The sequence below is a fragment of the Otolemur garnettii genome, unplaced genomic scaffold (genome assembly GCF_000181295.1).
Source record: "Otolemur garnettii isolate 467f Iridium unplaced genomic scaffold, OtoGar3 scaffold00028, whole genome shotgun sequence".
NCBI lineage: Eukaryota > Metazoa > Chordata > Mammalia > Primates > Galagidae > Otolemur > Otolemur garnettii.
This window is the reverse complement of record NW_003852423.1, coordinates 16549606-16563465: the sequence shown is the minus strand read 5'-3', so window position 1 is coordinate 16563465 and position 13860 is coordinate 16549606. Positions and strand designations below refer to the sequence as shown.

Here is a 13860-nt window from a genome sequence, read left to right as displayed (position 1 = left end):
GCAGCCCGGGGCGCGCGGGCGCGGCTGGGACGCGAACTTTGAGGTGCAGGGTCCCCTCCCCTCGCCTTCCTTCCTTCCCCTCTTCTCCCGCTTCCGCCGCGCTGAGTCCGCCGGCCGGTCCCCGCCAGTTTGTCCCCTGTCTGACTTTTTTCCTGGGACGTTCTTACCTCCTGCTCCCTCCTCCCTTTCTCGGGTTCAGACCTCCTTTCACTCATTCTACCCGCTCTCTTTCTGGGCTTAAGAAAAAAAAAAAACGAAAAAGCCCTGAGATCAACAGCTGCCTGGCCTGGCCGCGAACAGGCTGGTCGGGGCTGACTAGGCTTGGGTGCGCTGATTGGCGCGGCTGTCCACCTTCCCGTTATCCTGGTCCCTGACGGCGAGGCTAGTTTGCTTTGCTTTGGGATGGATTCCTGCAGAGCTCAAAGCAAACGCACGTTCCCTGTCCTGGAAAGTTGTTTAAACTTATAATTAAATTTCAGCGTGCATTTTTCTTCGATGCCGCAAACACTGCCGGCGGCATTTATTTGTAATTCCCCTCGACACGTTACTTTCCAGGTTGTGTTGTATTTTGGGCTCCCGAGCCTTAATCCTTCCTGCTGGCCTGGGAACACTTGATACGGAAGGCTCTCCTCCCTTCTCTCTGCTTTGCACCAAATGGATAATGTATAAACGATGTGCTGAAAAAAAAAGTTGAAGCATTCGCCTGTGTGGACCGATTACAGGTTTCCTTTGTTTTTGGATTGACATTCCGATAAGGCAGGTTATAGCGGATTGGCCAGTAGGCCGATTTTTTTCAAAATCAGCTGGCGAGATGCTCTAACACAACCTTTCTTATATAAATGGACTTTTACTACTGATTTATTCAAATACTGGTGAGTTATCTCTTAACTGTATTTTCAAATTTAGTGAATTACCCAAAGTTCCCTTAGCAAAGAGTTTGGTTAGGCAGAGGGATACAACACAGCAAACTGGCTTCCCTTGAAATCACAACCACTGCCGTAAGACACAGTAATAAAAAGCCAGAGTCATTTTTGTATGTGTGTTCCAATGGGCCCAGAAAGGTTATTATAAGGATACTTTTTTCTTATAGTAGATTCAAGCCTAGAAGAATTCAAGTTTTTTCAGCACCTTCTTCCTTGCTTTTCAGTAGCAAGCTGGAAAACCTGGCTAGTGTGCAGGTTAGGTAAGTTCACCTTGGGGAGGCAGCATGATACAGGGGATGAGACACAGCCTTCAGATCAGTACAGCATGGTTCAGTTTGGTTTGTTTTAAGTTACTTTCTTTGTGAGCTTTTCCTTCTCTGTTAGGTGGGATTATTACATGCCAGATTTACTTTGCAGGGCTGGCTTTTAGGAGCATAACTGAGAGGGGTGGGTGATACATGGGAAGGCGCTATGTGTTTAAATCATTTGACAAATTGTAGTTGCTGTAAATAAAAGTAAATGCATAATACTGATTTGTGATATCGTGACAGAATGTTTTATTTTTATTAGATGGCTGGTATAAACATTAACTGCTTTGTAGTAAAATACAGAATGACATTGCATCTTCAGGGAGGTTATGATAAGAAATCGTAGTATCTATTGCCATTTTTCTTCACATTTTCTTTTATTATAATTGTGTTTCCTTTGAATCTTTTTATATTGGATAATTTATATTTGGGTTTAACCCATACAAAATACAGTTTCACATTAGCGTAACAGTACAGCACTTTGTTTGACTTTCCTCTTTGAGCATTGAAAGAGGTGCAATGGATGTGGTACACCATATACTTGGATGTTCCAGGGACAGTAGTCATCAGATGTGTGGAGGTTGGATGAACAGACCAAGGTCGAGACTTCCTACATGAGGCCACACTTCGAGGGATTTGAGGGATGTTTCTGCTGAATGATTAGACCTGGGGTGTTTGGTTTTTTCTCTGGCCCTGCATCTTCATAGAACAAACGTCAGACCTGTTTCTTCTTCATCCTCATGCCCTGCTAAGGCAGCAGAAAGCCACTCAGATCTTGTAGATAGGAAGAATTTAAACATCTTTTTTTTTTTTTTTTAGCTGGGGCTGGGTTTGAACCTGCCTCCTCCTGTATTTGGGCCAGCGCCCTACTCCTTTAACACGTAGGGGCCGCCCAAGAGTTTAAACATTTTTAAAAGCTCACTCATTTCCTCCTTTTCTCCCTCACAGAATGATTGTTGAGCTGACACTGTATAGTACTTTGGTGTGGGATTTTAAAATAACTCTTTGGTCTTCCACTTAGAGAGGCGTTGCATTTTCTTCTGTTCTCTAGCATTAATATATAACTGATTGACAAAAGATCAAGTACAACAACAACTAAATATCAAGCTAGACACAAATGGATTCATTTATGTTGTTTTTAACTTGAAACTCCATGATTGAAATGTACATTTTTAAGAGTTAAAACAGGCTAGGGCTTTCCTCCCTATGTGCTAAGCATTAAGGAACTCACTGCCTGCCAACATGGCCCTTTCCTTTATTGGGCAGTGTACCAATATTTACCTGTATAATGTGCAGTACATTCTGATTTTCTATCCTTTTTAAAAAGTGTTCTTTATAAACCATTAATTTGATTTCATGATCCAGTGTTCTGACCCATAACACTTTAATCCAGTGTTGTGAAAACACTGTCTTACAAGAACTGTTTTCTGATTATATGCTTGTTTCAAACTAGTTGAGTGAGCAAAGCATTTAGCTTTCTGGGCCTTAGTTTGTGCACATGTGAGATTAGAGACTAAACCAGTGCTTTTCAATTTTCACTATATATAAGAGTTATTTAGAAACTTTCAAACATTTTGATATCCAAGCTGCACATCAGACCAATTAAATTTGAATGTGGGATGGGGTTAATGGTGGTTGGGAGGGGAAGCATCAGTTTTACAGTTTAATATCTTACCTCTCTTAAGAAGCAGCCTGTTGCTGAGCTGACATTGCTAAGTGGCAGCAATTTGCTGGAACAGTGTAAACTCCACTCCCATTTAAAAAGGGGTCATGGAGGGTCCAGTTTGCCACAGTTTCCCCTACTGTCTGTTGTTTCCTCTAAACTGAGCTGTTGTATTTACCATCTGATAATGGCAGTTATTTTAATTTGAATTAAGAGTTATCTTTTTTTTATACCTGTGTCCATCCTCAAAAGATGGAGGGCAAAAGGGTAGCCAGAAGAGGCTCAGTGTTTCAGGAGAAAATGGAAAGGGTGCTTTCCTTTGTGGAGGTGGAAAACAGGCATGTTCAACATGCAACAAAGCGTAGCTGTGGTAAGAAACTAACATATGGTGCCATGTCCAAACAATAAAATAAGGTAATCCCAGTATGGAAAAGGTGAGATGATAAATTGGCATCAGTCCTGTTTGACTCGGTCACATCATCTGTCTGGTTTCTGTGGTCAGTGGTCCTTGTACTCTTGCTTTAACCTGGTTCTTAAATGTCGGGGCTTCACCCCTTATCGGGGTAAGATAATTTTTTGTCGTGAATGGCTGTCCTGGCATTGCATGATCAACCTGCCTATGCAGGATGTTTACCAGCATCCTTGACTTCTACCAGCCAGGTACCAGTAGTACCTCCCCACTGGTAACAACCCAAGTGTCTCAAGATATTGGTCATGGACCCTGGGAGGCAAAATTTCAATATTTAGAACCACTGCTCTTGTTATTCACAACTTGTGAGAGCCTTGAAGCCCATATATTGGAAGCACTTGCCACTTCTTAGGGCTGAAGGGGTAGGAAGCTGGGTGGAGGCAGAGAGCTGAGCCCAGGTGCTGGGAACTGGGATGGGTGGAGCACGGAGCAGGGGTGTGTGTGTGTGTGTGTGAAGCAGCACAGGGATCGCAGGGCCACCCTGCATGTGAATCCTGTTTGCACTCATCACCTCTTAATATTTCTCACTCAAATGCCTTGTCTTTAAGGAGGGGATAGTAAATGTTTTGGTTATGTAGAAGAATAAATGAGAAAAAATATGAAACATTGCAGTGGACCGATTTATATTCACTAATTATTGGATGCATGCTATGACAGTGCTAGGGATAAAATGGAGAATGAGACTCTGTACTCTCTCCCTTCATGAGAGGTTACACTCTTGTAGGGGGACAAATACATGAAAATAATAGCTCATTGTAAGTGCACTGGAGGAAAGAAGCGGGTGAGATAGAAAAAAATGTTATAAATTCCCACTATAAATAAGTTCAAAAAGAGGCTTGGGATAGGTAACCTTAAAGATGTTAGCTGCATAGAAGCAAGGCAGGGTAGTGTAGTGAATCCCATGTGCTAAGGTAGAATGGAGCTTAGCATGCTGAAAGAAGAGAGGGTAGTGGTACATCAAAATGAGGTGAGTATGGATCAGATCTTAATAAGGAGTTTGGGTTTTGTTTCTTCTGCAATGAAAAGCCATTGAGGAGTGTTAAACAGGAGAGAGACGTGATTAGTGTGTGTTTGTTTGTTTTTTTTTTGAGACAGAGTCTCACTATGTCACCCTTGATAAGAGTGCTGTGGCATCACAGCTCACGGCAACCTCAAACTCCTGGATGTAAGCAGCCTCAGCCTCCCTAGTAGCTGGGACTATGGGTGCTCACCACAACGCCCAACTATTTCTTTTTCTTTTTTTTTTTTTGTAGTTGTCATTGTTGTTTGGCAGACCCAACATCTGTTGTTTGGCAAACCATTGTTGTTTGAACCAACCTGCCCTGGTGTAAGTGGCCAGCGCCCTGGCCGCTGAGCTACAGGTGCCGAGCTGACATCTGCTCTTGCGGAGATGGGTTGTGTTAATGTAAGCAGAGAGACCAGAGAGGAGACTCTTACCAGGTACCTAGTGAGAGAGTTGCTGGCTTGGTTTTGAGGTGTGGTTTAGAGATGGAAATGATAAGATTTACTGACGAAGTGGGCTTTCAGTAACAGAAAGGGAAGAGTTATGAGTAATTTCTAGGTTTTTATCTGTTATAATAGGTTAAATAATGGTAGTATTTAATGAGATGGGGAATTGGGGGGGAGGGGGGACAGGTTTGAAGGAAAAGATCAAGAATTCTATCTTAGACATGTTACCTTGGAGGCATTTGTGAGATGTCCAAGTAGAAATGTCAAGTTGGTGATGGGTCATAAGAGAAAAGATCTGAGTGCAGACATAAAAGAGGGAGTTGCCAGAGAACAGGTGGCCTTCACATTCAAGGATATTGAGTTCATATTCCTATATTCATGAGAATAATAGCATCTTGTACTGATATGGGGGGTTAGTCTGTGCCAGGCCTTGTTGGGTGGGGAATCTGCACCCTTGGTGCCACATGTGACCTTCTGGATCCTTAACCTTTTGATTAAATTCAGATTTTACAGAACAGCTCCTGTTAGTAGAGGGATTTGTTCTGTGGTTTGGATTTGGTTGAGGGGCCACACATGGGGATCTGGAGATCCACATGTGACCTTGAGGCTCAGGTTCCCCACCCTGTCATGACTCTATGATGTTCATACCCATTTTCCTACACGTGGAAAGCTGAGACACATGGCTGTTAAGTAATTTGTCCAAGCTCACCCTTAGTAGATGAGAGGCCAGGATTTGAATCCAGGTAGTGTGGTTCTAGAGTTCAAGCTCTTAGCCTCTATGCTGTATTTCAGTTTTTCTAGGGTGAGAGTGGAGCAAAAGCAGAGAGGAAGCCACAAGGTCCAGTTCTGAGAAACATCAACAATTTGTGCTCAATAAATGTTAGGTTTCTTCTTCTTCAGGGGAAGTAAGAGAAAAAAGGGATCTTATATAGAGAAACAGGAAGAAGGAGTGAAAAGATCACACAAGGAATAAGAAAAGCTTAGGAAGCAGGAGGCACAGGGACCGCTGGCCATCTTAGTGTCCTTGCTTTCAAAAGCAACCTCTGACACATAGCTGAGCACCAGTGGTAAGGATGTATTTACGTGAGTTAATAGACTTTATGTCAGTGTGTTTCCCTAGAAAACCAGTGAGCAAGATGTGAGTTAGAGATTTTAAATAATTTCTCTAATGTTTAAAACCATTTTTTCCCCTAAAATAGACTTCCAGTTAACCCCGAAGAGTGTTTATAATCACCAAACCTATTTTATTAATAAAAGATATAGTTAGAAGATTTCTGAATATGTGATACTCATGAGCATTCAAATAACAAGTGTGATGAGTTTAGTATGTATGGATATAAGGACATATTATCAGTTTGTGATTGATTTTTAGCTAGTAATATGACATCAATACTTAAAGCAGGTACATTTTTAATTATATGCCTGTCCGTTTTGGGATGTTGCTAAAATTTGAACAATGGCTTTCATATATTTTAAACATTTAATCCTATTAGGCTGCATGAATGTTGCTTCATTAATTATTAGACCTATTAATGCCTCTAAAGTTATGATAGTGAGATGTAGTTATCCCTCCATTTCTGTGGGATTGCTTCCAGGACCTTCCTTCAAGTATACTTAAGTCCCCAACATGAGCTGGTGTGGTAGTTGCATCTGACCTGTGCACATCCTCTTGGATACTTTAAGTCGTCTCTAGATTACTTAGAGTACCCAATACAACGTAAATGGTATGTAAATACATGTTTTACTGTCTTGTTTAGAGATTAATAACAAGAAAAGTCTGTATGTGTTCAGTACAGATATATATATTTTTTCCCAAATATATTTGATCTAAGTTGGGTTGAATCCACAGATGTGGAACCCAGAGATATGGAGGGCCGACTGTATCTACATTATCATAGAGACTAGAAATCTGTATATATAGTTCCAAGTGAGGTAGCTTTAGGCTTTATTATTTATATGTTTAATCATAAATTCTTACTTTGCTAGGTCATCTTTTGCCATCAGCTTGTACATTACTCAAACCATTGGAACCTCACTCTTCAGGGAAGGGTCTGCTAGGTTTTTTTTTTAGTTACTCTTAGAACCATTTCATCCTACTGGTTACTAGTCATCAATACTAGTAAAACTTTTGTCTATTTCTAGATCCAGACTTTTCTGCTGTTGTTTAATCCCATAAAGGGTAGTCTCATTTCATAGAGAAGATTATGAAGGGGAAGACCTTTCATAATTCAATTGAGAATCAGTGAATAGAAATAAAGTTTAAAAAGTAAAAGAATCTATTTTCAAAGTACATAAATCTACAAGTATTGTAACATATTTTTATGCTTTAATGCTGTTTTTTATTTTCTCAGTGTTACACTATTATTTTTTTCCTGAGGGCACTTAAATGAACAGCTAGTGTATCTTACTGTTTGTCTGGCCTCTTTCTCCATGTGTGACTTCCTTCCCAAGTCATCAATTGTCAGGCATGTTTTTCAGCACTATGACCATCACGTAAGGAGTACTTGGATGATATTTTGTAATTTTAACTTACTATAGCAGTGAATGGTAACATAATAGCATAGCTGTGACCAAAATCACTTACAGAAGTTCTGGTGTGGTTCACTGTGCTGACCAAGGGTGGATATGATTTTATCTACTAGCTTACAGTAACACCAGCTATATGATATACGGTTTATAAATCACTTGACCAATTACTTTTGAAATCTTGCTTTTTAGACAGATTTTTAATTTGTGAAGATTATTATAATTGAGAAGAGTTAGGCTTTATTCATATTTTTATACTTACTCAAATTTGCTTCAAGTGTTACTTGTCTGCGCTGCATTTTCCTGACAGAACTCACTGCTTTTTGTAATAGAGTCTTTCAGTGCCTCAGTTGTCAAATGGCAGAATCTTGTTCTTCAGGTTTTAATACTAATCATAAAACACACTTAGGTAACTAATGTAGTGTTTTTGTTTTCTATTATGTTTAAAAGTTTTTTAGAATAAGACTATTTCTTGGGTGGCGCCTGTGGCTCAGTGAGTGGGGCGCTTGCCCCATATACTAAGGGTAGCGGGTTTGAACCAGACCCCGGCCAAACAGCAACAAAAACAACAACAACAAAATAGCTGGGTGTTGTGGTGGGTGTCTGTAATCCCAGCTACTTGGGAGGCTGAGGCAAGAGAATCGCCTAAGCCCAGGAGTTGGAGGTTGCTGTGAGCTGTGATGCCATGGCACTCTGCCAAGGGTGAGAAAGTGAGACTCTGTCTTAAAGAAAAAAAAAAGACTATTTCTTATTCTTTTCTCATCTCTGATCTCCATAGGAATTTCATAAAAATCTAAAACTTAAAGGTTACCTCCTAGAATTTTCCCAGTGAAGAAACCTAAGTAGGACCAACATCATTATTGAGTTTAGTGGGTGAAGTTTGGAACTGAAGTCTCTTGGCTTTGTTAATTATATCTGTCAAATTGTAGGTGTCAGATCTAAAGTCTAAGTAACTGTCAAAGACAATATAAATGAGAAGATGACCTTGTATGTCCCAAGACCCAATAGCTCTGTTAGCAAGAGAAAGAACTATTTTACTGGCTTTGCTTATTTGAGGAGTCACTCTGACTTTTATGTCCTCACAGTCAACATGTCATTCTCCACTTTACTTAGTTTTTGAAAAGTATTCTGAATTTTTTTTATTGTGTTGGTTGACAATGGTATAAAAAGTAGTAAAATAGTAAAAATAGTGCAAGAGTTTTCTTAATCATTTAAAGGATAAGACATTGTGATATCTAAGGGCAATTTGCAGTTTAGGGGAAATCCATATCTTAAGATTGGATGGCTTATCAGTTAATGTATTGACAAAGTCTCTTGCTGAATACGATGGAGCTGGCTGTATATTGTGTTTGTGTGGTTTTCTTTCTTCTAGTGGAGAGATGCAGCTTCTAGACTTTGCTCATGAGGTATACTTATATTTTGTGCATGCCCAGAAACATTTAATGAGCCAACACATTATTTTGGTTATATATCTTATCTAGCAATTTGTTCTTAAAACACTGAAATGCATCTTTTCCAATAAAGTGAAAGTTAACTTTATGAAAAGCATTAATGTAGGTTATTCCTTGATTTGGAAATGTTTGTATTTGCATACAAGAATAAGACTTTTGACAGAAGTTGGGATTTATTGCCTTTTAAACACATATGTTGAATAACTGTTATATCAATATTGCCCACTTTTATATACGTAAGATGTGTATAAAGTATGTGAAAATTTACTTTGTATTAAAAACCTATTTTGTCTTGTTTAGGGGCAGTGAGATATACTTTGCATACCCTCTTGTTTTTATGCCCTGTGTGTGTACTTTAAAATAAGCTGTTTTGTGTGGGTGAACATTACACCTAACTCCCACAGTTTTGTCCTTGACGGTTTTGTGATTTCTGAGGCGTTTCCTTCTTTGTGCCAATGCATCGTTTGGTTGAAGGTGCTTAATGTTTTCATGAAACTGAAAATGAAAGAGAAACCCAAGCCCTCCTCCAGGCCTTGCTGCACAGCCTGGATCTTGTCATCTTGGACTTCATGGGACAATAAGAGCCATATCTGCCTCAAAGGGACTCGTGGATCATTTTTGCTTAATATGTGAGAGGGCTGTATAAACTGTGGCTGATAAAAAAATGGTAGACAGCATTATTATAATTAAAAGGTTTTCTGGTTTTTGTCTTAGCTGTTGGAAATCACTGTTTGGCTCAATGCCAAATATATGTAGGCAATTTAGATTAACTGAAGTCATCAAAGACCATCATTACATAGATCGTTGTGAAATCTAGATTTTACTCAGTAAGAGCAATAGTTCCTTCAAATGACTGAATTTTAAAAGCAGTGTTGCTTCTCACTTTGAAACTCTATCTCTATTAATAAATTGAGTGCATTCCTTCTTTACCTATTCAAAATAGAATTTTTTTCTCCATTTAAAGTAGAAAATAAATTTAAATGGCCAAACCTACCAAAGGCTTTGGTGTTTAGGGAGCTGGAAGATCAAAATGAAAACAGAAAATGGTGCGAAAATAGCTGTGCAGTGAAGTAGTGGGAATAGCTGTAGGTAGCTACTCAAGGTCATTAAGTGCTAGGGAAACAGATAACCAAGGAAAGCTTTTTCCCTTCATACTTGGTGAAAATGAGACTCTGAGAGGCAAAATAAGTTATAAGTCAAATCAAACCAAGGACTATTTCTTCTTAAGAATGGCTTTCTTACCAGCAGTAAAGAAGAATTTGAATTTTCTTTTCCTAATTCTAATTCTTATTTTCAGCTATCAAGTTTTATCAATTTGTCTTTCAGAGTATCTTGTGAATTTACATTTCCTTTTTCCAAGTAAAGCCCATTTCAGTCCTGGTCTCCTCAGCTCATACCTAGATTGTTACCATTTTCTTCTCATGACATAATGGCACAGCTTCTGAAAGTTTGGATGGTGTAAAATCACAGAGTTTTTTTTAATTTTAATTTTTATTTATTATTTTTTATCGTTGGGGATTCATTGAGGGCACAAGAAACCAGATTACACTGATTACATTTGTTAGGTAAAATCCCTCTTACAATCATGTCTTTCCCCTAAAAGGTATGGCACACACCAAGACCCCACCCCTCTCTCTCCTTCCCTCTCTCTGCTCTTCCTTTCCCCACTGCTCCCTCCTTCTTTCTTTCCTTCTTTCTCTGCTCTCCTCTTCCCCCACCCCCACCATGTTATTGTCACTAATTGTCCTCATATCAAAATTGAGTACATAGGATTCATGCTTCTCCATTCTTGTGATGCTTTACTAATAGTAATGCATTCCACTTCCATCCAGGTTAATACAAAGGCTGTAAAGTCTCCATTTTTTTAATGGCTGAATAGTATTCCATGGTGTACATATACCACAGCTTGTTAATCCATTCCTGGGTTGGTGGGCAATTACGCTGTTTGCACATTTTGATGATTGTAAATTGAGCTGCAAAAAACAGTCTAGTGCAAGTGTCTTTATGATAGAAGGATTTTTTTTCCTTCTGGGTAGATTCCCAGGAATGGATTGCAGGATCAGATGGGAAGTCTAGCTTGATAGCTTGAGTTCTTTGAGGGTTCTCCATACTTCCTTCCAAAAAGATTGTATTAGTTTGCTGTCCCACCAGCAGTGTAAAAGTGTTCCCTTCTCTCCACATCCACACCAGCATCTGCAGTTTTGAGATTTTGTGATGTAGACCATTCTCGCTGGCACAGGGCTAGTTAAAAATGTAGATGTCCAAGCCTCAAGTGAGATCTGTTGTATCAGGATCTTTTGAGAACTGGGGTCCAAGAATGCAGTCTTAGCATGCTCCTGCTAGTCCGCATTCTTAACCCGGGTGACACATTAGAGTCACTCCCAATGCCAGACCTAGTAGTGTGGAAAACTCTTGGGTGATTCTGATGTAGCATTAGTGTGGCAACATCACCCTTTAATATATTTGTAAATCACCTCAGTGGTCTAGTTAAAATGTAGATTGGGAGTCAGGAGGTCTCAAATGTAGATTGGGAGTGGACTTGAGATTCTGCATTCCTGCTGGCTTCCAGGGGGTGCAATTATTACTAGGCTCTGGGACACTGGAGTGGCAAGGAGCCAGTTCTAACATTAAATTTTGTGAAAGAGCTACCTAGATTTTGCCCCATTTTCTGTACTTATGATAATCAACCTTAACTGTACATTAGAATCACTTGTGAATTAAAATCCCTAGAGTTTCAGATTTAGGGGCCCCAGGTTAGTCCTCAAGTATCTTTGTTTTTACTCAGCTCAGTGCTACTGGTGACACTAGTATAATACAGGGGTTTGGATCACTGTGGCTCTGTGTTGCTGTGTTATGATCTCTCTGGAACTTGCTTGCTCTCTTTGCCAATGAGTTCAGTGCTTCCCATACTTTTTCACATCATGGCACACAAAGAAAATGGTAATATTTGTGTGGCATGGTGGAGTAAGAGGATGGTGTCTTCAAGGTCAGGGGTTTTACTGGCCCCAGAGATTCTGGCTTTCTTATTCTTGGTACCCCAGGGCTGATTAGTTATGAAACTGGCCAGACTCCCCACACTGTGTATATAATGAGGCCCTCAGTAAATATTAGCACATTGTTGTCCCTATTATTACTTATATTTCATACTGTCAGTATTAATGATGGGAATTCTTTTTATTACGTTGAATTCAAGTCCGTAAATCCCACTGAAGTTGTATCCATGCCTTGAGGTCTCTTCCTCTGCCCCCCATGATCCCATCTTAATAAACCATGGCCCAAGAAGGTTATTACTGATCTGCCTTCTCAGATTTCTTACAGTTCTTTGGCTTTGTATCATTTACTTAAGGGCGTAATATGTTATTATTATTATTAGAGATAAGGCCTTGCTCTGTTGCCCAGTTTAGAGTACAGTGGTGTGATCATATAACTCACTGCAGCCTTGAACTCCTGGGTTCAAGCAATCTTTCCAGCCTCCTGAGTAGCTAGGGGTGTGCCACCTGTAATTAAGAAAAAAAAAAAGAATCATTTTTAGAGAAGGGAGTCTCTCTGTGTTGCCCAGGCTGATCTCTAACTCCTGACCTTGAGCCACATTCCTGCTTTGGCCTCCCAAAGTTCTGGCATCACAGGTGTGAGCCACTGTGCCAGTCTGTCTTATCTTGAAGATTTTATCTTTAAGGGCAAAGATACTGGCTAATGTTTTATTTTTTTTCTTTTAATATTCTTGGGTTTTAGGAAAATGTGTTGTGCATCTACTAGGCATTTCAGTTCTTATTGATGTTGAAACCTTTAGAACCCCCACAAAAACCTAGATACCTACATGCAGGAAAGAGCTGAGCTTGTGGGATATGTGACTGTTTTCTCTTTCTCAAACTGGATCCTCAAGAATGTCTTTTCATTTGTTTACAGAAACTAGGCTTTGTTTCATTCTACGTACTATAATTTTATTTGTGTACACACACACACATATATATATAAGGCTGGACAATTAAGTTTGTGAACTCATTCTAGAAAAAGTGCTACGTACCTCATTGTTCAATATCACTATGGTCACCTTGGAGATCCTCCCCTTGGGAAGCTGTGCACCAATGCCAGTGCTTAATCCATCCTTCAAAGCAGTTTTGGAACTCTGTTCCTGGAATGGCCATCAAACCTGTCGTCATATGAGGTTTGACAGTTAGAGTCATCAAATGGCCATGGGCAGTACTTCAAAGGTGACTGTAGTGATATTCAGCAATGAGGTATGCAGCTCTTTTTCAAGGATATATTTGCAAATTGAGCTCCTGTGTATTTTTATATATACGTGTACATATACATATACATATGCCCCCCCCCCTTCATGTATCATCATGTAATGGAAACCTTTCAAATAATTTCAATCATTGAAAAATTGTATGTTTAGTTTTATTTGAATACATTTTATAATTTCTCTAATATGGTTGGTCATAGGTAATAGTAATTTAGCAGTTTGAGGGAGGTGCCAGGCATGATGCTAGGTAGTAAACATAGGCTAAGCTATTGAAAACCTTGGATTCTAACAGAGGAAACTGGTGTGTGCCATGACCAAGTAGGTTGCATTAGAGGTATTATAGCTCGGGTAGCAAGACAAGCAGCACAGAATTCCACATGTGTATTCCTTCTGCTTTAAAGCGTCATTTAAGAGCTTTCCAGGCAGGAACAAGAAAGGCAAGGAGTCACTAAGGCACTTTGGGTTTTAGAGGATTGTTGCTCAGTATCCAGAATAAAGGGTAGGTGGTGGGGATTGACTGGAAATAGGCCAGAGTGTGGGCTCTGTGATGTGAGCAGTGGGAAGTCATGGAGCTTATCAAGCAAGGGTAGGAGGTGCTAAGATCCATACACTTAAAGAAACTGCCTTCAGCCTCTAGGAATGGGGAGACCAATACCATACAACTATAGCTTTTGGAAAGAAACTTTAAAACTCAGAATAGACCCTTAGAATAGTAAGAAATCATTTGTAGTATTAGAAAGGGGTTGATTATAGAATTTGTTAAGGTTGATTTGAAAACTTTGTTTAGAAAAAGTTAAGGAGTGCCAGGTGGTGCCTGTGGCTCAA

General features: G+C 39.7%; 1 protein-coding gene across 1 annotated transcript in view; it reads left to right on the top strand.

The window, feature by feature from the left end:
* Positions 1–495: 495 nt before the first annotated feature.
* The window catches only part of DPY19L1 (dpy-19 like C-mannosyltransferase 1), a 106722-nt gene continuing 93357 nt past the window's right edge, over positions 496–13860 (top strand). Inside the window, exon 1 of the mRNA XM_023512425.1 lies at positions 496–526. Coding sequence (XP_023368193.1) covers positions 496–526 — 31 coding nt within the window. The remainder of the gene's footprint in view (positions 527–13860) is intronic.